General features: G+C 44.6%; 1 protein-coding gene across 1 annotated transcript in view; it reads right to left on the bottom strand.

Annotated features, from left to right (window-relative positions):
• Nucleotides 1-5,734: 5,734 nt before the first annotated feature.
• CSMD2 (CUB and Sushi multiple domains 2) overlaps nt 5,735-25,642 on the bottom strand; it is a 544,659-nt gene continuing 524,751 nt past the window's right edge. Inside the window, exons 62-71 of the mRNA XM_084652534.1 lie at nt 25,493-25,566; nt 23,395-23,506; nt 19,691-19,870; nt 18,955-19,020; nt 16,703-16,864; nt 15,825-15,937; nt 14,015-14,102; nt 10,018-10,156; nt 8,035-8,212; nt 5,735-6,392 (exon numbers count right to left, since the gene is read on the bottom strand). Coding sequence (XP_084508660.1) covers nt 8,053-8,212; nt 10,018-10,156; nt 14,015-14,102; nt 15,825-15,937; nt 16,703-16,864; nt 18,955-19,020; nt 19,691-19,870; nt 23,395-23,506; nt 25,493-25,566 — 1,094 coding nt within the window. The 3' untranslated portion in view covers nt 5,735-6,392; nt 8,035-8,052. The remainder of the gene's footprint in view (nt 6,393-8,034; nt 8,213-10,017; nt 10,157-14,014; nt 14,103-15,824; nt 15,938-16,702; nt 16,865-18,954; nt 19,021-19,690; nt 19,871-23,394; nt 23,507-25,492; nt 25,567-25,642) is intronic.

Genomic DNA, 25,642 nt, shown 5'->3' with positions numbered 1-25,642 from the left:
ATTTGGGCCATGATAATGGGCAGAAGTGCCTGCCTATAAACTAAAAGAGGTGGTTTTTTAAGCACTGCTAATAACACACGGGTGCCACATATACAACCCTAGGAAAATTCCCTGGGTGTCAGCTAAGACTGTGCTGAACATGTCTTAAAGTCAGGATTAGACTAAAAAAAAGCCCATGATCAGGGTGCTTTTTGGAAACCGTGGTTAAAAATATGCTCAATTTATGAAAAAAATCTATGGGCTTATAACTTTCCCATATGCACCCAGTTAGGCATGTAATTCCCCATTTATATTCCCATCCAGCTCTGAAAATCACACACAGGAGCATTTTAGTCTTCATGAGCCTGATTGTCTGAGGAGATGAGCCCCCACAGCTCCAATTCACAGCAACATGTGTTCAGCACTATCCCTAGACAAAGAAACAGTAAAATAGTTTGTAAATATTTTGGACCCCCCCCACCTCCTAATTTTGCAAAAGATTAAAACACTTCAAACCAGCTAAACTGGAAAAAAAAATCCGATGAAAGATTTTGTTGATATTTTGGGTTCTCTTTTCTGCCAAATTTTCGATGAAAAATTGGGTTGAAAAGTCAAAATAGTTCAATCAACTCTTCTCAACCCTTCTAAAAATCCGGCCAAATACGCATGGCAAGGCTGAGTCTGCTGCGTAGTAACTAAGACCCCTCCCTTCTTCCGATAGGCACAAACTTGTGGCACAGGGCAGCATGGCCAACGTTTTAGTTCTGTGTCGTTTAACTGCATACTCTGTGCTTTAGGGAACAAGTTTGGTGAATGCTTCCTGGTCCAACCAGCATGGCTCCCTTCAATATCCAGAGTGCTATTAATTCCCATAAAACCATGGTATAGTTGTAGACTGAACAGTCGTCCCTCTACCCAAATCAGGACTAAAACGACGGTTCTAACACTTTGCACTCCTTTGACACAGTTTTACCAACAATCAGAGTTTGCTGTTGTCCAGAAAGCACCTTCAGTCTCACAAACACCTTGTGAGGTCGGCGAGGAATATCGAAGGATCATTTCATTTGCCACTAAAACTGCAGCCACTGCTTCAGTGAGGCTCAGCACAGCAATGCCATGCAATGGTCTAGGGTCTCAAGTGAAGAGCGACCCATCCGGCTGAAACTGCAGGTCGACTTGGGGGAGGAAGAATGTGGGTTTTCTAATAATTTGGCCAGGACATAAAATTCTAAAACCTCTGATCTACATGTCCTATGGGATCTTCACTGAGCACCAGCTGTCAGCAGGATCTTTACTTGGTCTTCACATCACTGAGGAGCACAAACCAATTGACCCCCAGGCCCACCTAGCCCTATGCTACGGCACGGACTCCAACGGAAAATGTCTATCAGCGCCAATGGGGCATTTGAAGGTAACCAATAATTGCTGAGCCAGATGAGAACGCAGCTTCCCCAGTGGAGGGTGAAGTCCTGCAGCTGTCTCGTGTCCAGAGGAATAACTGTGCTAAGGAGCTGATTTCATTTCACAACCTCTCACTTACTTGCCACACCTAGCCCCACTTTCTTCTCTTTTGTTTTACTGACCACACTGAAGGGCGAGGGGCTCTTCACGTGAGAGGGGGAACACAGGCCCCTGCTCTTCTGATTGGGAGCAGGGTGGATGAATCAAGGAGGTGTCAGATTTAAATCCATCGCTTTTCATCCAGCAGCTCCTCCTAATTTTTGGCCAAGCTCCACAACTGGAGTAATTCACTACAGCTGTTAGCTGTCATAAACGAGCATAGGATCTAGCCCTCTTTCTTTCTATAACCTCCTCGAATCCCCCATCTGCTTCCCCTCCCCCATGGATGAAATATCAACAGCTTGCTAATGAAAACCAAAAAAGGTCAGGGTTACAGGTGGAATATCATCCCACCCCGTTAGCAGAGCAATTGGAGAGAGAGGAATCAGTTTGTTGGATCAGTTTAGCTCCTTGTCCGTGAATCTGCTGCTAGCCAGGAAGCACGGACTGAATCCAGACTGGGGAGGTCTTCCAAGGATTCCTGATGTCTGCTGGCTGTGGTAGGAGAGACTAGTATGTGAAGTGGGAGGGGGAAAGGGTCTTGTCCCTTTCCCGCCTTTTGCTCCTATTGTTCACTTTATGGGTCTGTGAACATGGTGCTCAGGAAGGCAAAGGAATAAGGGCGTTCTGAAGAGCCGGGCACAGAGCAAGAAAGGTGGCTGGCATAAGTGTCCTCCTTTTTCCTTTACTGTCCCTCTGCCAATGCAGCTCAGTCAGATCGACAGTGCCCTTCTAAGCCAGCCCTTGGCTTCTCCCCCAGCTCTGCCAACACATCTTTTGAACCCCACTGCTATTCCAGTCCTGGGCACTCTCTACCTTTGCATCTAACTCCCACTCTGCCGCATTCCCTGCAAGGCCAGTCTTGGGTTTCCCCTCCTCAGTTTTGTCAATACTGTTCAGTTCTGACCTGCAGCCTTCCCCCCACTCCCATTCTAGATTAGAACTGCATGAAGGAAAGACAGCAAAGATTCAGTACAGCAACGAGACTCCTCTGTGCTCTCAGCCCATCCATATCTAGGTTTATCTACAGGCTGTCTGAAACCTCCTGCTCTCAGGAGATGTGGAGAGGTTCCGTGGTTGGTGTCCATAGCCTCTGTTCTCAGGAGATATGTAGAGGCCTTTCCCAGCTTTTGTGGCTGGTGTTTATAGCCTCTTTGCAGAGTAGAATGAGGAGATCCTTGGAAGCATATGAAAAAATGCCAGGAAAATGTAAGAAAAGCAATGCAAAAATTTATATTTTATTTTAATTCAAAAATTTAAAATAGCTTTCAAATTCAGTAAAGTATGCCTGGACACAATGAGAAGCCTCATATACAGAGACAGATAAATTAAATGGAATATACTGCAGACAAGCCAAGTGTATGTATAGATTACATATTTACAATTTTTTAATGTAAACCATATTTATACATTGTATTACATTTACAAAAAAGCCAATCTTCCACTACTGTTTACTACAATAATGAAAAAAAAACCCCATTTACATTGTGTCTTTTTTTAACTGTACAAACTTTTGTTTCATAAAAATATATCTCTGTACAAAAGAGGGATTTTTTTCTTTCTTTCTTTTTTTTTTTCTTTTAAACATAATGCAAGTCCGATGGGCACAAGAATGAAAAAAATATGTCACATTTCATGACCCGGCCAGCTTGCAAAAAAATGGGGCAGTACCACCCTTGAACTGTTGCATGAACAGCAATGAAAACTGGTACCTAATTGGTTGAAAGCAGCTAGTGCTGTGTTTAAATAGAGCCACAGTTCGTCCTGCCATGCTATTAAAAGACATCTGGTGGATTCTAAACCTCTATGTATTTCCTGTACTGATGCATTATCTCAACAAATCATAAAGGCTGAGAAGTAGAATGTGGGGCCCTTAATTCTTTTGTTAACGGAGCTTGCTTTTTGGGGGGGAGTGTGTGTGTGTGCACCACTGCCCTCTACTGAACAGAATCAGAACTGCTCAAATATGTGTCATATATCCTGTCCTGCTCACAGCTGCCGATGATTCTAATTTAGGCCAAGTGGCAGGGGGTCTGTATGCTGGAAGCAGGAGGAAGTCATTTCTGTCCCCACTGTTGGTCTGAAGTTCTGACGCAGAATAGTAAGTGTGAAGGTCAAGATGGCTGCCAATTTGATACAATAATTATCAGCAGAGCATGAATGATTGCAAGAGGATGTTCTCTTGCTAAATGCACAGTTCTCCTTCTTGGGGAGCTGGGTCCTCACACTGTACCATGGGGTTGCTAAAAAGGATAGGAATAATGCTCTGTGCAATCAGCCAGGGATCTTATTTGGCTAAACTAGTGGCTGGGATAATGGAGGGAGACCAGAGAGAGGTCTCGAATCTTCAAATCTGAAGCTGGTCACCCATTTGCAGGCAAAATTAAAATCCCTGGGCTGATCCTTATCTTGGTTACACCGGTGTAAATGGGAGACAACTCCTTTGAGCTCACAGGAGTTACTCCACATTGACACGTGGGCAAAGGCAAGAAGCTGGCCCTGTGGCTATGATACTGACTGCTGCAGCATACTTCAGTCACACGCTGTGGTGTTCTTTTCTTATGCCTCTGTCTAACTCAATTTGCAATTGGATCCAGACCCTCTATCAATCCACACAAGTGGGACGGGGATGCAATGGGGACAATAACCCACAAAATCTTTGCTTTAGAGGGAGCTCCTCATCACCACTTTAATCCCCACTTAAAAGGGAACTCCCCCTCTCCCAGTAGCACCAGGAAGCTGTCTTAGCCTCATCAGTGCATTTGGTATGACCTGTTGCTAGTGTCCTGCTGGGGGAGCTGCTCTTTGTCAGCATGGGCCCACTACCCAAACTGGCAAGGAGCAATATATGAGCAGCCCCTGGCACCTGAATGGCTCACTGGCATCCATTGCAGGATTGGTGCCTTGGTTTTTCAGAGATTCCAAGGCCAGATGGGACCACTGTGATCATCTCGTCTGACCCCCTGTAGAACGCAGGCCAGAGACCTGCTCCAAGTAATTCCTAGGGCAGATCTGTTAGAAAAACAGGCCCTCTTCCTTTAAAAATTTGCCAGTGATGGAGAATCTACCACAACCCTCGCTAAGCTGTTCCAGTAGTGACTCACTCGCACTCTTGAAAAGGTATGCCTGTTTTCTAATTTGAATGTGTGTGTAACTTCAACGTCCAGTCATTGGGCCGTGCTTTGAATATGCACACCTACACAAACACACACGCATCTCTTCCAAATCAATCTGAGCAGCAGGATTCTGGGTTCGCAACTGGCCTTTTTTTGCAGGCTGACTGTTCAGCAACTAGGCTATAGATCACTGCTTATTGTAAGACAGCTGTCTAAATAATAGATAGATGTAAATATAAATATATATACCTCCAGTAAAGGGGAAAGCAAAGAAAAGATCTACCACGTGGTTTTAATCAGACAGAAACCTAGACAGTATTAGACAGGGGAAAGATACTGTTTAAAACCAAATTTAAATGTAAATAAGAGCTTTTAAGTTTTGTTTCCTCTTCAGTAACAAAAAGCTGCTTCTTTGAAGTTCATTTGACACACACTGTTAAGCGGTCGGCTCACGGTGTGATAAAACAGCATTGTTACTTTCTCTGACTTCAGCCCTGTCGAAGGAAGTTAGGTTCTCAAACCAAACAGAATTAAATCCTGAATCAAAACCTAAGTCCCTTTATTAGAGCTGATCAGTCTCATCACCAAAGCGTCATTCTTTGAAGGGAGCAATAACAACATCAAGTCGTCTTATCTGCTTTCACTGTGGTCAAAACAACCTTTTGGCCTCTGAGAAAAACAGCCCGCAGTGCTGCATTTGAAATTAAAGTCCTTACTGTGTTGCCCTGTGGAGGATCAATATGGAAAGGGCAAAGGTTTCTGAACTCACTAGGGGAAAAAGTTATCTGTGTTGGTAGGGTTTATTTTGGAAAAGAAGTTTTCTTTTTTTTTCTGTCCCCCTACATTTTTGTTTGTGTAAAGAGTTACAGAAGATTAGCAATCATTAACCACCGGGACAGGGGGGAAAAAGAATCACTGGTTGAGAGATTCAATTCCTATTGGCCCCATGGCGACCACTGAGATTTCAGGGAAAGGATGCTGAAATTAGCAGCAGCAGCAGAAGAAAACAAAGGAAAATCAATAAGGAGGGAAAAAAAAGAGTTTCCTTCTCTCTAACAAAAGAAAAAAAAAACCTTGTTCAGGACTTTTACATCACTAAAAGCCCTTGCCAAAAAACAAAACAAAAATCAACAAATAAACCAATCATCTCTCCCTTCCAGAAGTCAGAGGTCTCAGTTACACCCATATGCATTTTGTGCCACGCTACCTGTGTCCATCCCTTTGCCAGGAAAGCTTTTTCCCAAAAGCAATGGGGTGCTTGTTTCACAGAAGCCCCCAAACAACTGTTTCCTCCACTAGAAAAGACCTCACCAGGCATTAATTGCTTCTCTTGAGATAATGAACAGCAGGTTGGCAAGGCAATTTAGAAGGAGATCACCTGCCTTCTAAGGCTCAGCAGCTGGGCACTGTCTGATTTCTGAGCAGCAACACTGGGATCTTGAAGTTGGCCAGGAGGAACTGGAAGTGGCTCAATGGCGGGGAAAAGGAAAGGTTCTCCCGAGCTGTGCTGGAGGAGACACTTTGGTTGGCTTGATTATCCACTGCAAGACGTGGTGGGTGGGTGAAGATGAGGAGGATGGATGACAGCCTAGCAGGCTCTCTCTGGAGTAACTCAAAGTCCAACAAAGGAGCAGCAGCTTCTCCACAGCCTCAGTGTGATTGGGGTAGGGAAGATAATGACCGAAGACAAATGAGGTGAAACACAATCATCAACAGGACACCTGCCCCTTGAGAATTCTGGGGCAGTGGGGGAGGAAAGGAGAGAGAGAAAGAGAGAGAGAGAGCGAAAGGAGAAAGTTATTATTAAGACATGCAAAAACCAGAGAACCAGGGGCAGTTTCACTATCTTTCTGAGGCTAGGGCTACGCAAGAAACTTTTGCTGATGTAGCAATGCCGGGTGGGGATGCAACTTATGCGGGCAAAATTAAGTCCTTTTGCTGGTGTAACCTATGTTGATCGTCAAACCGGTCTAAGATATACCAGCAAAAGCACTTTTTTGTGATATTTTCTAGTGTATACTTGGCCTAAGATATACCTTATCTTGCTCCCATAATATGTGAGCACCTCACCATTTGTAATGTATTTACCCTCCCATCCCCACCTCCACCCCCTATGTCATAGGGCAAGGCTATGATTCCCACTGTATAGATGGAGAACTGAGGCACAGAGAAGCTAAGTGACTTGACCGTGGTCACAAAAGAAGTCAGTGGCAGAGCAGACCTGAAGCCAGTTTTCCCACGTCTCAGGCTCCTGCCCATACCACTGGGCCACCTTGCTCCTCTCCTCCCACTGTGCACAAGGCAGTGTCAGAAACAGCATCACGGCCTCTGCTTAAAGATGGAACCAAACTGCAGTGATGAGATCCAGTGTTTGAATGTTTGGATCTAGGGTGTTGGGGACTATCTCAAATCTCTTCCCCTGTATAACAACCTGGTGTATCTGCCTGCCAGTGATGGGTTCCCAAACATTTGAGATCAAGCACCGGAGTGTACCGACTGAACCTGTCGCTCCTTCCCTTAACAAAAGCTGAGATGAGTCACAGATCTGACTGTAATAACTTTCTAACTGTTAGGTGCTTATCTGGGCCCCACCACCACGGCATCTGAGCACCTCACAATCTTGCAATGTATTTATCCTCCCAATGCCCCTAGCAGGTAGAGCAGGGCTATTATCCCTATTGTACAGAGGGAACTGAGGCAGGGAGAGGCTCAGTGAGTTGCCCAAGGTCACAGAGAAAGTCTGTGCCAGAGCCAGGAATCCAGTCCTGATCTCCTGAGTTCCAATCCAGTGCCTTCACCGCAAGGCTAGTCACGCTCCCCGAATTCCCAAGAGACTAGAACTCAGGCCTCCTGCTGAAACCACTAGGCGAGATTCCCTGCCTGTAATTTTTTATTTTTATGAAGGGAATGATTCCATTTTGAATTTTGGACTCACTTGCCACCCCTCACGCCTCGCACCACCACCAGGTGTCTGTTCTCCTCACTGGCGGGAAAAGGGCAGAGGAGGAAAATGAGGGGTGAACATGTGCCTCTTGTGGGGGAGGTTGGACTTAGAATTCCAAAAGATGCCAATTAAAAGTTAGTTTTTCACAGGCAAACAGGGGTCTGCCTGTGAATGGATGCCCATTTCAGTCCAACTAACAGCACGGCACTTGGGTTGAAGTAAAAGCGAGGCTCTGTATAAACTGCATGTGTGGATTACAGTGGGTCAGTTTAGACAGACAGTGGTCACCATTAAAGAGACCCTATTTATAATAACATTGGCATTTTAATGGTGACTGCTGCAGCCCGGCTGGGCCAACGAGATAGATGGAGGTAGACCGATCTGCGGGTGCCTTCAACAGCCTAGTATCAAAGTATTTTCTTTTCTCACACTCACCGCACGAGAGGATGAGTGCTATACCGCCGTGCACACGGTGCTGACAGTGAAATCCGCCTCGTTGGCCATGATGTCCGTGGGCTGTAGGTTTCGGTCGTACATAGGGTTTTCAAACGTTGCTCGGACGTTGGTGTTTTCATGGCCGGCGTAACCGTTGAATGGTACTTTTGGTCTTCTCCTGCAGGGTGCCAGAAACAGAATCCAAAGAGATCACAGCTAGTTCCTCATGGTATCTGGCTTGTGACCATTTCTCCCAGCTTGGATGCTGAGCCAAAATGACACTGAAAGGACTCAGAGATGAGCCTGGGAACTTAAATTAAATAGTGTCTGCTGGATGCTAAAAACCATGGACATAACAGAAACCCTGGTTTTATGGCTCGTTACAACAATTTGTAACACACCCCACTGCCAGCTAACTCTCCATTATCCTATGACTGCAGAGGTGTTTATTGCCTACTTCATTTTAAGTGGTCTCCTACAGTATATGTGAACCTCTTGTGCTTAACAATCTGTCCCACCTTGTATTTAGCTTAGACATTCTGGTTAACCACCGCAGACCTGAAGAAGAGCTCTCTGAATTTCAAAAACTAGTCCCTTCCAATAAAAGTTGGTCCAATGAAAGATATTACCTCACCCACCTAGTCTCACTGAAAGATATGAATGATGAATAATGAATTCACTACACTTGAGCAGGGTCAGATGTGCCCATATGGCCTGCAGGATATCTATGGTGCTTCCTTAGTTGGATCAATATTACCTCATTGGTGGTGCCCCAATGGCATTAAGCAGGAATGGAGGGCCAGATGCTTAGTGGGTGTAAATCAGCATAACTCCATTGACTTGCATAGAGCTGCGCTGATTTACACCAGCTGAGGATCTGGCCCTGAATCGCGAGCAGGACAGGTCTGTAAAAGAGGTCTTGCTATCTGATCGGGACTTGAGGTTTTTCAGAGACACCCAATTGCCTGCTGCAAGGCAAAACAAGACTAAGCTCTCCCATCCACCACATTGTTCATCTTGTTCTTTTCAAGACAAAGAGTTGTGAGGAAATAGTAATGGATCCAAACCAAAAAAAACAATGGAAGGTGAAATCTGTTTGCAGGCTGCTGAGCCTGCAAGGTCATCCTGAAAGGTGCCAAGCAACTGGGACTTCCACTGTCCTCAGCTGGAGTTGTGGGTAATTCAACTACGCTTAACCAGGCCAGGTTCTCAAGCATTCAGTGACACAAGTTCCCACTGCTGCGTCTCGGTTCACAGTAGGGGGTAGGACTCATCCCCGGGTGGTGTGCAGGAGTAGCATTACCAAGATGTAAATATCTGTCGTTTGCGTAAAGCCAGCGAGCAATTATGTTCAGGTCACTAGCATATGGACTGAGGGGGAGACATTCAAAAGCAGCCAAGATGATGAGCAGCACAAATCCCACCAGCATTCTCTGAGACTTGGGCTTCTAAACCCCTTCGGTACTTTTGACAATCTCACCCTTAGCTTTCCTATCATTGCAATGCCCAGATTCCCAAAGGCATCATTAACATAGATTGGCCATCCTAGACCAGACCATGGGGCAGGCAAGTCCTGTATCGTATCTCCTGCAGTGACCAACATACATGAAGTTTCAAACCAAAGCAACAACTCTCACTGTAAAGCACCAATCCTGAGAAAAAAAATTCTTTGCAACACCGGCAGGATCAGTCTTAAACTCTGAAGCATGAGATGTGCTTGCCTTATCTAATCTGGCATTGCTATAAATCTTCTTAGAAGTTGTTAAATTACCCAGTTCTTTGCAAATATGCTGCTACAGTATTTCCTCACCTTACCAACCACATCAGAAAGCAGAACTATCAGGAGTTCTCTTAAGCTAAGCTTGGAAATATTAATATTCCCCTCAGCACCTAGCTCTTTTCGATCCCATTTTCTCCATACATTGCCCCTCACAGCTCAGCAATGAAACAGGTTTTTTTAATCGCTTTGCTCCTGAAACCTACCTGTGTTTGTAGAGATAAAGCACAAACCCTGCAATAATCAGGGCTATGAAAGGCACAAGAATGGCAGCTGCCACAGAACTGCTGTTCGATGCAAAATGATGTCCTATTGATTCTGGATCATTTTCAATCATGCTGATGTCTGAAACACAACGAAAGTAAATACATTTAAACCACAGCTGCTGGGAACTGGGGTTTGCTCAAGTTATGCTAGAACAAGTTCATTCCATGCTTCAGCGTAAAGGTAATTTAAAGTTTTGGATTCATATACAGGCTGGACTGCAGCTACCGTACAATGCATAATGTTGCCTAGTTTGAGGTTTCAACACTGACTTCATGGTTAAAAAAACCAAACCACACAGCAGAGATCTAAGTAAAGTAAAAATACGAACACCAGAATGCTGAAGTGTCAGTGCCTAAAGGCAGGGTTCTCAGGGGAATGGGAATCACGGCACCCGACACAGGCGAGAGGGAACATTTTCTAATGCACCTCAGTGACTTAGGCTAAGTCCCATTTTCAAAAGTGACTTAGGCACTTAGGAATTGCAATCCCATTGACTGCTCAGACTCCTAAGTGCCTACGTCTCTCCTGAAAACGAGATTTAGGTGCTTTCTGTAAATCATACCCTAAATGCAATTGGAAGCCAATGGGACTTAGGCTCCTAAATCATTTAGACATGTAGGATAATATTTTCAAAAGTGCCTAAGTGCCAGGTGTGCCTTCAAAATTTAACCTCCCATTTGAAAAGAGGGCTGTTCGTTTCGGTGCCTCACATTAGCACCAGAGCTTTGAAAATCCCAGCCTGAAAACATTAAGAAGAATCAGTGGTGTCTCTCAAACCATTTTCTGTACTCTCTAAAGTACTTCTCTGGCACCCACAACCGTAGCATCTGAGCACCTCACAACCTTTAATGAATTTATCCTCACCTACCCCTGTGAGGCAGGCCAGTGCTATGAACTGCTTTTTAATGATTATCTGAGGCACAGAGAGGCTAAGGCCCAGATCCTCAGAGATATTTGGGTTCCCATTTTTCACTGATTTCAATGGGAGTTCGGAACCTAAATGCCTTTGAGGATTTGGGCTTAAGTAACTTGCCCAAGGTCACACAGGAGGTCTGTGGCAGAGGAGGGAATTGAACCAGGTCTCCCAAGTCTCCGGCTGGCACCCAACCTACTGTCAAAGGAGTATTTTGTTAAATGAATAAAGTAGAAAAAAAGTCTAAAAGTAAAGGCCTCTATTTTCTAAAGCAACTAGTGACTCTGGGAGCCTCAAGTTCAGGGGGTGAACGGGAAGCAGCAAAAAGGGCTTGGTTTTCAGAGGAAGGGGTGTTTCCTAAGAGCCCCTCCAAAGTTCCCCTCAGGAGCCAGTTTGACCTGTGCCCTCAACACCAATCTGCCAGTCACTGCTTATTAACGTCTCTCCTGGGTTTGGCTGGGGAGCAAGTGGTGGGAACTGAATGCAACACATTTACTTTCAGAGAGAGCTGGCACCTGGCCATGGAAATAAACTGCAGAGTTTTTGAAGCGCTGGCTTAAAGCTGCTCTGTACATAAAACAGCGATGAAAATTGCTGTAGCTTGTTTTTAAAAAAAAGAGAGAAAGGAAATAGCTGATGCCCTTGAACCAAAGTTTTGAAGGAAACCTGGTCCAGAAACAATCCTGCTTCATCATTCGACTGTCTCCTCGCCCCCACTGGGGGACTGTCTGACAAGAACTGCTTTGGTTGACCTGTTCATGGAGGACTTTGCACAATGCACCTGGACTGGTTGTGTCCCGAGGGCAGGCTTTTATTTCTGAAGGATCTCCCAGCACACTTAGGGCTGAGACCTTAAGGGCAGGCAGTCTGTTTGTCTCTCTCTTATATAGATCCCTTAGGGGGAAGGGTATAGCCTGCTCAGAAAAGAATGGGCTTCTAAAAGGAGCCAAGGAGATATACAACCATAAATAAAATTGCCCTGATTTTCAGAGGCACTGGGCTGTTGGAATACCCACGGCAATCAACAGGCGCTGCAGGTACTCAGGGTAAAATTTTGAGAAGTACCTAAGTTATTCAGGAGCCACTAAAAGTCAACAGCACTTGGACTCCTAAGTCAGGCACTTCTGAAAATGTTACCCTTCATTCTCAATGCCTTTGGAAAACCAAGTCACCTTTCCAGGTGCCTCAATATGGATTTAGGTAACTCACGTTAAGCATGAACATTTGAAAACACTGGCATCAAGTTTTAGTCTCAAACATCACCTGCTGTGGGCTGGTGCACAGAAACTATACCTCCAAATTTTCAAGAGACAAGTTTCACCCCAGAGGTAGCTGCATTTCAGTGGTGGGAGGAGTGATTTCTGTTATGGGCCCATCTCTAATGCATAGCGTGAGTCTATGTATAGTGTGTAAAGTCTTTTGGGTGTTTGTGGAAGGAAAGGTGCTCCGTGTAAATACAAGATAATAAAATTGGCATATTACAATAAAAGTAAGAACCCCCTTGTAAACTTTCCTTAACGTTTTACTGACGGAGCCCTCTGGACATACGACACCAGAAAGGAGCCAACTAGCATCTGCATGGGGCACTTGTACTCAGGGAAAATACAGAGAACTATAATGAACAAACAGCACTCGGGTCTCCTGAGCGCGGTGTAGTAAGAGGTGAGAGGCTGCACATGTCTCCAGTACCACTCATGTTCCCTGGGCCCCCATGTTAGTGCTGGCCCGCTAGCGACTGGGTGATTGCAGACAGGGGCGGAACAGGAGCAGTGGGGCAGCTGCTTATGTTGTCATGCATGGCGCTGCAGTAACAGCAGGCTAATCATACCTCAGATACTAGCAAGCAACAGCTGATGGAAAACCTAAGAGTCAGTTCTCTAGCAGGTAGTGTTCTGAAAAGACTCCAGTTCTGTCTGCTGTACCCGGGTACTGCAAAGGCCCCCACCACTACAGGACATTAACATGTCAGAAATAGTCCTGACTGTGTCCTCAGAACACCCCCACGAGGCAGGAAAGTAGTTTCACCCCCTTTAGACAGATGCGGGAACCGAGGCACAGAAAGGTGGCGTGGCTTGCCCAAGGCTGGACAGTGACAGAGCCACGCCTCAGGGCTGTCGGCTGCCAGTCCAGTCCTCAATCCATTGAACTTCACTCCCTGGGCTGCGTGGCCAGGTTGTGAAGATAGCATGATTTCTGGCTGGCAGTGGGGAGTTTTGCTATTGCTTCCAATATAGCCGAGATTTCATCCACAGGAGTCTTGGCTCCAGTCTCTTACTCTAACAACTAGACCACATGGCTTGTCTTTCCCTTTGGCTTCATGATCGATATTTATCTTTCTGCTACCCTTAAAGAGGTGTGTTTTGCCCTCATTGACTCTGCCAATCCCCCTGCCATAGGGAAAGCTACTGCCTTACGCCGTGGATGTAAGGGGACGCTGACACTGGAAAGAAGGAGTGTTCTGAACCTGGGCGCAACTCAGGTTACAATAGCAGTGAAAACATGGCAACAACTTTTAACTCAGGTTAGCAGCACAAGTGAAAGCCTGCAGGGAAGCCTGGCTTCCAACTCAAGCTGCTAACCTGAGTTAAAAGAGGAGTTTCCATGTCTCCACTGCTATTTTAACCTGAGTAAGCTAACCTGAGTTAAGAACATACTTTTTTTTTTTTGGAAAGGCTAGACATCCTTTGCATGAAATCACCAACGCAGAGGTCAGTCCTTGCTTCAGGAGCAAGCCTACTTGCCTTGAGAGTAAGGGACGAGGCACGGATGTTTAAAAGATGGACAGATCCAACAGCCAAAGCAGCGAGGAATATTGGGCCAGATCCTCAGCTGGTATAAAATAAGTGCAACTCCACTAGCATCAGTTGGATTAAGCCAATTTACACCACGTGAAGATAGGGCCCAGTATATTTGAAAACCAAAATGCAGGAATGGTCAAACTCTTCATGTTTCCAAACTTTCACCAGTGCCAAAATCCAGCTTAAACCATCTGGACATTGAGATAATAATAAAATAAAATTTACCGAGTCTCTGAAGGCCAAACTGCCCAAACCCTTTGCCGCGTACAAAGCCCTGGTATACAAAAGTGCCGCTTGACGACTCAGACGAGACCTGTAATCGTGGGAGCCCAAATAAATCATATTTACAATGGCATCTCAAAAATTCATCGCATCTTACTGCAGATGTAACACAACCCTGTGGTGAGGCCATAAATCTGTTCAAAGCACAGTGTGAGGCAAAAGCCTGGACACATTTACTCACACAAAGATCAACTTAGCTAAACAGCCGATATTAACATTAATGATATGCTTGGTTAACATTAGAAGCGTGGCCACATACAAATGACACTCTCTCCTGTTCAATGTATATTCTTTCTGAGGGTGAAATTCACCCCAGTGCCACATGGGAAGCACAGACATAATTTCAATCGAAGCCTTATTTTGAAGTTCAAGAGGTGTAAAGGTCTCATGCTGGCCCTTTGCACAGGGGTGAAATCTAATCTTAGCATTTTCAGCAGCTGACTTCATTGCCAAAACCAGTGGGTTGTTCCTGTTGGTATTGCAGAGCCAACCCAGCTTTGGGTGAATGAGCGGAGTCTATTCTGCTTTGGCTAGCAATTGCCAGCTAAAGTTTCAGACTGCAGAACATTTATAGTGAGGAGAGGAGATGCAGAAAGGACCCAACGTGATTCTCAGATGCCAGATGGAGTCTGTAGCAATGGCAGCTCGAAACATAATCCTGTGACATGTAAAATGAGCGAATTTACTGCGGTAGCTATTGAGAGAATGGAAGCCCGCCATGGATTTTCTCGGTAGTCTTGCTCTACTCTCTCACTGCATAGAATACTGGCATCCAGCGAGACGGATGCCCCACTGGATGTCCTGAAGGCCTGCAAAGTGCTTGTTTGTTAGGAGGTTCTAGCTGAAGGTGCAGAGTGGCACTAAACAACCGACTGTTGAGTCTGCCCTAAAACAAGACCAGCAAAGTACCCAGACCCTTGGAATGCGCGGTTTGACGCAGCACATGAAGTTTAGGACTTGGCTCCCAACAGCAGCTTGAGAAATGCAGCAGCTGGATTTTACCCGAGACGCCACATTAGCCACCTGTTTACGAGCAGAACTTGCTTCGTCTTTGCAATCTCTTCCAAGTTTACGCATAGCATTAATTTAGTTCAGTTGCACAGAAAGCTGAAAGCATTTAAAAAAAACAAACAAACCCCGAACAACCCAACAACTTGTCCCTTGGGGTGGGGGGGGGGAGAATCTTGTTTGTAATGACTGCTGCACACACTGCAGATAACAGAGGTAGCCAGAGCCAAGGCTGCATCTGGTCATGGGTCAGTCAGATGAAGCCTCCTCCTAAGCTCCAGGAGGCCTCTGAGGCACAAGGGAAGCTATCAGAGACAAAAGCTGGTGTGGGAAGCCAAGTCCTTAGGGAAAGATTAGCTCTTTTGGATGTTGAACCGAGACATAATGCTGAGCTGGAATGAACCTTCTTGGCTATTCCTTTTGTGTTATCTGGAGAACATGCAGATTTAACAACACTGGGCAATGAAAAGCCTTATGGCCATAAGTGATAGGAGAAAGGCTGCTTGTGCAATGTTAATCTAATGCCCTGGCAGAGAGCGTTGCATCCCTTTTTAACAGCAGAGGATAACAACCTACTACTGCTACCAGCTAAGTGAGTTACTCTTTCAGCTTAGGTGGCAGAGGTCTGTGCTGTGGTTCTCAAGGTCAGACTTTGCTGATAACCCATGAAGGGGCTGCTACACTAACACACACTGCCACGCAAGAGAGTTTTGTACTTACAGTACACATTTGCCGATATACTTACGTGCCCATCTAAAGCCCATTTATCATTCTTGAACTTGTTAACAAAGATCTCCACCGGTCCTGTTATCTGATAAACCTGGAGAAGCAAGTGCATGTCTTCTCTCTTGTAAATGCCTGGAAAAGGACACAGGGGTTTTACCAATCAGACATTCTTGGTCTAGCAAACCTGACAGGTGCCATATTTCGATATGGAGGTGCGGGGGCTCAGCCAGTGAAACAAATAGTCTGAGATGACAATAATGCTTGGATTTATAAAAGTAGCTTAAGAGAATTTTCTACCTGAGCCAGAGATGGTGGCACAATAATTGCTTCTTCCCAAAGCAAGAAACAACTCCTGCACCATATAAAAGTGTCACTGCAAAGCGATAAAACCAGAACAAAACACCACCCCACAGACCTCCACAGGATAATAAACCATCTGGAGGACGGGAAGAACCTAGCCTGTCACTGTTTAAGCTTTATAACCAGTTCATTATAAGAAGCACGGAACGGAGGATAATGAGGCGGAGGTGTTTATGCCTTTTTACCTCATTTGTATTAACTAATTGTGAATGCCACGGCAGTGTGAAGGGACCCAAGCATGAGCTCAGGACTGGCTTTCAGCTGGAATCAGAGCAAACAAAAGTCTGTATCTTATATACAAGCAACTCCAGATGCAGCAACTCCTTGGTTTCCGTCTCTTTAACGCTAACAAAGAGTGGAGGTTTCAAAGCTCAGCTGTTCTGTTGAAGATCCAGCAGGCAATCAATATTATTCACAAAACAGAACAATGCTGCTTCAGTTTGTGACTTCAAAGGCCACCGTTTCAGTGTGAGAGACTGACTGCACCTGCCACGGTGAGTGTGGATCCATACAAGCCACTGTGCTAGAACTCCTTACCTGATACCAGCAGTTCCACGCCACTGTGGTCTATCAAAGTAGCATTGACTTTACTGGTAGTGGGATCAAAGCTAGTGACAGAGAGCATAGCGGGCTGCTTCTTTCCCATGTATTCATAGGAGCCTTTCCACAGGGAATTCTTTGCAAACACATCAGTGGGAACTAGAAACAGTAAGAAAGAGGGGTGGGGAGGAAAGAGGGGGTTTTGAGCAGAGCTGAATGAATGCAAGGTATATCCTATCATATTGTTGGATGATTGATAATATTGCGAACATCCCTTGGGAGGAAAAGACGACAAACAACAGGCAGAAAAAAAGACAAACAACAGGCAGATCCAGAGGAATGAATTTATTTAAAGGTGCAATTTCAGCTGGGTTAAAAATATATTTAAAAAAAATTGAATATGAATAGAAAATTGTCACGTTTGGAAACTCAGATGCACAAAGATCTCGCTAAACACATGAGAAACACAAAGTGTAACGGACTAGAAGCTAAAGGGAAACTGATCAGTCTGGTTTCCTTGTTCAAGTGGGGGAAGGGTAGAAAGAAAACAAACAGCACAAAAGTATTAATAATATTTGTATTACAGTAGTGCAGAGAGGCCCCAGTTGGGTTTGAGGACTCATCATGCTAGAGGCTGTATATACACATAGTAGGAGACAGACCTAGATTTTTAAAGGTACTTATGTGGTGCTGTGCTCAGCATTACAAGGCCTAAGTGATTTATGAGCCTAAATCTCATTTGCCTAAATCCCATTGATTGTCAAAGGGATTTTGACTCCTAAGTGCTACATTTCTTTTGAAAATGAGTTTGAGACTCCTAAATGAGTTAAGTGTTGCAATGCTGAGCACAGCAACACTGAAGTACCTTTAAAAATCTGGGCCATAGTGTATTAGCCAAAGAAATAACAATTTAAAGACAGACAAAATGCAGAAGAAAGGAAATGTTATTATGCCCATTTTACAGATTGGGAACAGAGGCACAGAGCAGTTTAAGGTCCACAGAGAGCCTGTGGCAGAGCTGGGAGTTGAACCTTGGAGTCCTGAGTGTTACACTAGGGCCTTAATCATGAGACCATCCTTCCTCTAAAGAGTACATTTGATTTTTAAAGTTCTCCCCCAAAGGGCTCATGTAAAAAATGGTGAAAAAATGTGGTTTCCATTCTGCAGGATTCGAACATGGACCCACCTGTCATGTTCTTAAAAAATTATCACAATTTGTGTTTTGAAAAAATTAGCATCTCCCCCTCTTCCTCCTTTTCCCCCTCTTTTTTTTTTCTGCCCAGGAGCATGAAAGGAAAAGTGAAACTGTCGCTTTGATCCATATTATATTTCCAAACTTTTCACAGAGTTTAAGGCCAGAAGAGATCATTTAGTCTCACCTCCTGTACACAGGGCCATTCAATTTCACCCAGATACCCCTATACTAACACAAAAGATTTCCATTAGACTAAAACGTTTCATTCCTTGGGAGCCTAACTTGTGTGCCAGAGAGAGTAAACAGGAGAGATGAATGACCAAGGCCCCTGGAATGGCTCCAATTTTGGAAAACATAAGTTTAATTTGTCCCATTGCCCCTCTGTCTGCAATTTGTCCAGTGCTGAGGAAGTTTTGAAAAGTGGCAAAAGGAAAATGAAAAGAAAAACAAAGTGAGAAAACCCCCAAGCCCTGGTTCAGTCTATGGTATTTGACAGCAGAAAGGAATAAAGGAAAAAAGGAGGAGAGAGAAAGGGAAAAAAACCAAACTCTGATATTTTGAAATCTCCAGTTTTGACAAAGCACTGGAAAATAAAAAATAACTCCTCACCCAAACAATACAGCTTTTCAGGTAAGTTTTCTTTATGGAAAAACAACAACAATTTTTCATTAAAAAAAAAGTTTGACTCAAAAATTCTGACCAGCTCTACTCCGAGGGGACATATAAGGCATATAAGAGATTTTCAACGGCGCAAAAGAGAAATTCAATAGGAGCCAGGTGCCTAACTCCCTTGGGCTGTGATTCTCACGGATGTCTAAGTGTGGTCCTACCACAGAACCCAGTGGTTAGGGGACTCTGCGTGTTTCCACCAGCCCTGTAGTTTAAAGAACTGCAGGGAACAATCTAAAAGCTATTTGTTAGCCTTCCGATCGATTTGATAACAGGGAAAGGCAGGGGAGCTGGAGATTGCTTCTTGCCACCTTCTATTTCCACATTTCTGTGTTAAAACTGAATATCAATGCTTCCAACAGCATAAATAGCCATGCTACAGTACCTGACACTTTAGCAAGGGGTGGATCCCTGGCAGTGCCAACCGGTCTTCCGCTAGGTCGTATATCAGCTAAAAAGAATGGGCAAAAATGCAGCCAATTAATATTACGGGACACTGAAGTATGGTTTAATCACTTCCCTTGTGGCAATGCATGATTTATGCGTGGGAGTCGCTTCACACTCGTTTCCCAGTGCTTGGATATTTGTTACAGCTCAGAAAAGAGCAGCAAGAGAAGAGAAACATCGAGCTACCATTTCTTATGCCCACAGTGTGTGTGCTCACCCCCAGTAACTGGTACCCCAAACGGCTTCCCAAACAGCCTGTTGATAGCTGGAATAGCTCTGGGATCTGGAATTCCCCTCCTATCCATCTGCATCTCTGTGAGGAGTCTGTTTCTGTTGGGACTTTAACTAGGGTTCTTCAGAGCCAAATGCCAATGTAGGTAAAACAGAGACTCTCCATTAGCTGCTAGCCCTGGTGTCAAAAAACCTGATTCACCTGGCTTTGAAGCCTATGACAGTGTTTTCCTTGACATCATCGCAAGTTGGATCAGGCTTTATACGTTTATACAAGACCTGCAGTCACAAAACAACAAGACTATTGCCAGCTTCTCTCAGATGTATCCTGGAATTTGTGAGACAGCAAATTCCCCTTGGATCACAACTGCTCATCCCTGTGCCTCCAAGACACAACCCAAGCCAATCAGTCCCTTCCCTCCCTGCGGGCTCAGGGCTCTTACCAAGACAAATGGGTGGTTTCCCTGTCCAGCTGCCATCCGCTTTGCAGGTTCTGTGTTCGGATCCTCCTGTGAGATAGTACCCACTCTGGCAGGAGTAGATCAAGGTGTAGCCCAAGGAGGGCAAATCTAGGGCACCTACATTAGCATGGGATGGGGTCTCTGGCTGTTTGCAGTGATGAGCTGGAAAAACAGAAAGGGTGGAGATGAGAAGACCTGCCTGGATATCGACACAAGGGGTGAAATCCTGACTCCACTGAAATCAGTGGGAGCTTTGCCATTGACTTCAGTGCGGTCAGGATTGAACCCAAGGAAGTTTTGTCCTGCTTAAAACTCTCTGAAGCCCTTCAGTGAAGATGACCAGGTCGGGCATCTCACAGATACAGTGAATTCAACAGGCCAAAGACGCCTGCCTCAATAGTTGGACGCCCATTTGTGTGAACGCAGAGTGCCACTTTCAGCAGGTCTCCTGAACCAGAGCCTGTGCACTCCCAAACACTCCTGCAAATGGTGTCAAGGAACAGTAGGATTCCTCAGACGTGCACATCTATGGGCAGAAAAAGCCACACTGCCGGGTTTCAAGTTCACTCCCCGATACGCCATCAGTTTACGAGTCAACGAACGAGCTTCCCATCTAGTGGCGCCTCCAATTCTACCAAGGATTTGAGAGCTGAGCCCTGTTCGTCCCACACCTCTTAGGTCCTCCTCAGTACGAAGATCCCCAAATTGGAACTGTGCTGAAGAGGCCCTTGCCGATGCACAAGGCAGAATAGAATTTAGCTCATTCTCCTGCCGCTCTGCAAGACCTTGCACCTTGAAGTCAGCAGGCATGTGAGCAAATACATGGGGCAAGAAGGGGCCATTTTTACACAGTCCCTTATCTGAACCTAACTGGCCAAAAAAGCCAAGAAAGACAATCTTCTAATCTCCCCCTTGCCTCCTTTGGCCGTAGTCCCAGCATAGTGTCACCGTGTAAATATGCAGATAGAAAATGGCCTGAAGGCAAATCCTGCTTTAATCTTGAGTTACTTTTGCAGAAGAACATTGAAAACTGCTCAGGCTGTGATCGTATCAGTGGTTCTACACGGTGGCCATGTGATGGATTCTCTCCTTATTTCGCCTCTGTTCCAAGGATCCCTATTGACTGGCCTCCTACCTAATAATTTATACCTATCTGTCTGCAGAATCACAGGGTCAAATCTTCTAGGGTGACTAGATGTCCCGATTTTATTGGGACAGTCCCGACTTTGGGGGCTTTTTCTTATATGGGCACCTATTACCCACCACCTCCTGTCCCGATTTTTCACACTTGCTGTCTGGTCATCCTAAAATCTTCAGAGGTGCTGAATATCTGCGTTCCCATAGTTACTCAGAATCTTTCAGGGTTTGGCCCTTAGATATTAAAAATCTATGAGATCGTGTGTGTGTGTGTGATTTACTGCTCTATGCAGCCCTGTTGTTAAACATACCACAGTTTCCTAGGGGCAGGGGGTTACTACACAAACCTAATCATCTCATTGGTAGGAAGCTTTCCCCAAACCTCCCACTTATTTCTCCCTTTCTGTGGATCTCAAAGCACTTTCCAAACATGAATGAAGCCTCAACAGACCCTGTGTGGTGAGTATTATTGTTATTATAATCTACATTCTACAGATGGGAAAACAAAGACAGAGAAATGACTAGCCCAAAGTCACCCCGAAAATCAAATGGTAAATCTAGGTAACTATGTAGGAGTCCTGGCTCTATGCTAATCAGTAGATGATAATTCGGCTTTCAGTAAATTAGAGTAACTGCACCTAATTCTACTCCTGTGGAGAGGAGGCTTCAAGAAGAACTGATAGATGGCAAGTCGGTATTTCTCCCTGCTATAAGCAAGCAACAGAAACATTTTTGCTTCAACTCTCATAAGAGCAGCAACTAACTGCCACTCACACCCGTAGCTGCTTTTCATACTCAGTGTCTTCCAGTCCAGCAGCAAGGAAGGTGAGTGTATGATCTAGTCTAATTACAAAGGTAAGCTAAGGAGAAACACTGCTCTCTGCCAGGGCAAAGCAGCCACACACCACACAATTGCATCTTTCTCCTCCGATTCTCCATGTTAGGAATTTTAACGGCTGATGCCCAATTAAGCCACGTCAGGTAGGCACACTTTGCCCTAACGACAATAAACATCTGAAATAACCTACTGAAGAAGGCCAAGAACACATTCAAGAGAACTCTAGGAGCAAGGGAGTGAGAGAACAAGACCTTGTGATTAAAGGGAACTGGGCTATGAATGATGTTTTCCTGTCCCGTAAAGGGCCTGATCCAGCTCTTATTGGGAATTTTTCCATGGATGTCCATGGTAGCGGGATCGGGCTCAAAGCAATTTATGGCTTTGAGTAAGTCCACTGGTCTGAAGTTAAATTCAGCGTGAGGCCCAGTGTTTGAAGGTGTTCACTCAGCACGGTAAGGAAAGTAGTGTAATGAGCTGAGTAGAACAGAATAGCACAAAATCCCAATCCACATTTGATAGGAGATTCCCCACCTCCATCCGCAGCTCAAAGGAAGAGTAATAAGGTGCTCCATGCCACAAATTGCCAATCCCTACCCCATCGAAGGACCTGCTTTCACATAACCCTGATTGCTTCCATTCTCAGTTAAGGGCCCATGCTTACAGTATAACTTTCAGTGGGGCATCTCAACATCTTCAGAGCGCACAGAAAGAGACACCTGTATTAAAGTCACGTGTCCCCAACCATGTGTTGCAAGGCACCACCATGCGTGGCACAGCTCGCCAACACCACAGTAAACGTATGTCTTCACGGCAAGTAAAAGCCGCTTTCTAAACCTGCGTGAGCTAACTTGGGTTAGAACAGCAGGGAAGACACAGCAACTTGGCTTTTAACTGGGGTTAGCAGCTTGAGTTCAACTCCAGACTCCCCAGCAGGCTTGAACTGAAGCTGCTAACCTGAATTAAAAATTGAGTTACTGGGACTTCAGTGCCGTTTTAACCTGAGTTAAGAACACACCTTGTTTTTGCAGTCAAGACATACCCTCAGCAGGTTTAGTTCTTGTAGATTGTGTAGCTTTTCAGTCGACATTGGGCCAATATAGAGTTATTAATTAAATGTATGTAGTACATGCTCTTACAGAATTACATTAACTGGATAAGATCATGGTAATAAGTCACCCCAGAAGAGGAAGGGAGAAGAATTCTAATATTTCTGATGAGACGCTAGATGCCGCAATACCAAATTAGAGCTCAATACGTTGAATTAAATTCCTCCCTGTATAACAGGGAGAAGATGGTGGAGAACTGAATGAGATAAACTACAATTTATTCAAGACCTACAGAAACATCATCCCACTGAAGTGGTCTTCTAGCTGAAAAGTATTACTTGGGCCCTCCAGCCTGAGATTCTGTGTCTTGACCATTAAACACAGTTGCAAAAGTATGAAACACACCAAGCCTCATCTCGGCACAAGATCAAACTCTTTGGCTGAAGGAAAAAAAAAACACCAGAAAACAAATCTGGCTGTTCTCATCTGCTGTATCTATGTCAGCAGAGAAGTGCCCTACGGTTTTGCAAACAGAGAATCAGAACATATGATATTTCAGTGCCCCCTGGCCTCTAACGCAGAACGGCCAAAGTTTTGCTGTGTAAAGCCTGCTGACATGGACAAAGGAGTCTGTAGTACGGACAAAGCTTCCCCGTGACACTTACGAACACAATCCGGCTGTACTCCACTCCACGTCAGGTTGGGGAGGCATGTTCTAGTGGTTGAGCCTTGCAGCAGGTATCCTTTCTGACACCTGAAGAACATGATGCTTCCCACCTATCGCGACAAAAGATAAAGAGCTGGATTGTTCAGTGTAATCGACCAGTTGACACACACTGTGTTCTACGCCAGTCCCAGAGTGTTCAGAGCTCTTGGAAAAAACTCTGCATTTGCTTAAGTGGGCAAAGTGCTGCTCCATTCACAGAGGCACGTGTGGCTTTTTTGTCATACAATTACCCCCAAATTAGCAGCATCACAAGTTATTTACAACTGATCGAAATTTTTTCAAAATGTTGATTACAGCGTTCATCAAAATTGTATCCATAAAAAAATCCAGGAATAAAATGTCATTAAAATGTGTAGTCCACGTTTCACCTACTCTGGTGTTATTTATTACAGTAGCACTCAGAAGCCCTGGTCAAGATGAGGGCCCCATTATGCGAAGTGCAGTGCGAACACACAAGAAGATATATGGTCCTTGCCTTAAGGAACAATGTTTATTTTCCTTATGATAAATGTTTAAAGTGACATTCAAAATAAATAATGATAATAGGAAACATCCCTTACTTACATTATAGATACCACCTTGACTTATGGACCCTGAAAAGGATTCTAAAAATCTAATTTACTTTACACCATTATTGTTTATTTTTCACATTTTGTTCTACAGGGACAGCAAAGCCAGACTAGTCAGTTTCAGGTCCTGTTTTCATAGGCTCCTAGCATGATGCTATTTCTTTTGGGTTTCCATCACTGCAAGCAAATATTTCCTTTTAAAGACAGAATACATTAAAAATTAAAAAAAAAAAGTGAGAGAGCACTTTTCACTTCTAAATTCTGTATAAACTCTGCTCTTTTTTAGTTGGTTTTTGCTGTTGGTGGGTTTTTGTTGCTTAAACATTTTGATCATTAAAGAAACCCCCCAAACTAACAAACTATCAGAAACATTATTTCAGTTTTTTTACATGGAAGTTCAAGATGCATAGTGGGGTGTAATCCTAGCCCGCTCTTAAGACAAATGGGCATGTTGCCAGGACTTCACCCGTGATCACAGGGATTAGAGGGAAATGACTGATTGAGGTGTACACACCTTTCTGACTCCAATTATCACAACTTCCTGGCATTTGCACGTGTGGGTGCTTACTAATCTTTTCTGCAGGCTCAACATTCAAAGACAACTGGAAATTTGGCACATTTGATCATCTTTCCGCCTCCCACAAGGACAAAAGTAACATAAGATTCTCCCCTGCAGTTTCTCCCACACAGTACCACCTCCTCATCAGCCAATCTACAAACATTCTGATTTTGTGATGTTTTGCCATGTGCAGGCTCTTGCGGGGTTCCACCTGGCTGATGATGGCCGGCTCTCCTTAACACAGCCCAAGAGACCAGTCTCATTCACAGCATGGGTACCAGTGTGGCTCAGCAATCTCGCCAACGCCACTTACCAAAAAAAAAAAAAAAATCACACTTGCGGCATCTCCGTATTAATGAGGACCTAGAATTAACACACTAACCCCTGGATCAAGGTAACAAATTAGCAGCTTTACTCAAAAAATCCACTTTCGGAGGAAAGCCTACATCCAATTAACTAATCCCTCCTCATATCCCACCCTAGCATGTAAGGGGTCTTGTGTAAAACACAGGATGAGAATGCACAGGTGGAACCTGGAGGAGATCTCTCCAGGACATTACATTGATTTCTTCCCCCATCAAGCCTGAGATTAGTAAAGCCACTTAAGTGATTTGGATTTAAAAGTAATGGAAACAGGGCATGCAATGCTAATACCAATTCCACTAATAATAAATCTTAGTTAGCAGCGTAATTAACAGCATAAATCTAATACTTAAACACACTGAAGGTTCGCTGTGGAATCATTGCACACTCTGGCAAGAGCCCATAGGCGTGAAGTCTAATTGAGGTCCCAGGGACTTCTTGAGCAAGTCAGCGCTAACCGACAACAGTACGGGTTGCAGAGTCTACGCAACTTGTACTTGTGTAATGGAGAAAGTGACACGGGGATATGATGGTAATTACATTACCTGATAACCTTGGGAATTGTTCTGCATTCCAAAGAGCGGCACACCAGGGTCTGCACAGGTAGTGAGAGTTGGATCTTAAACAGAAAAAAAATGAACACAGCAATATTAAAAGGACTCAGAGACTGAGGGTGTTAGTGAAATCCATTCCAG

Source organism: Lepidochelys olivacea (assembly GCF_965140295.1).
Source record: "Lepidochelys olivacea isolate rLepOli2 genome assembly, chromosome: 19".
In the NCBI taxonomy this organism is placed as follows: domain Eukaryota; kingdom Metazoa; phylum Chordata; order Testudines; family Cheloniidae; genus Lepidochelys; species Lepidochelys olivacea.
The sequence above is the reverse complement of the archived record's forward strand: the minus strand, read 5'-3'. Positions and strand labels throughout refer to the sequence as shown.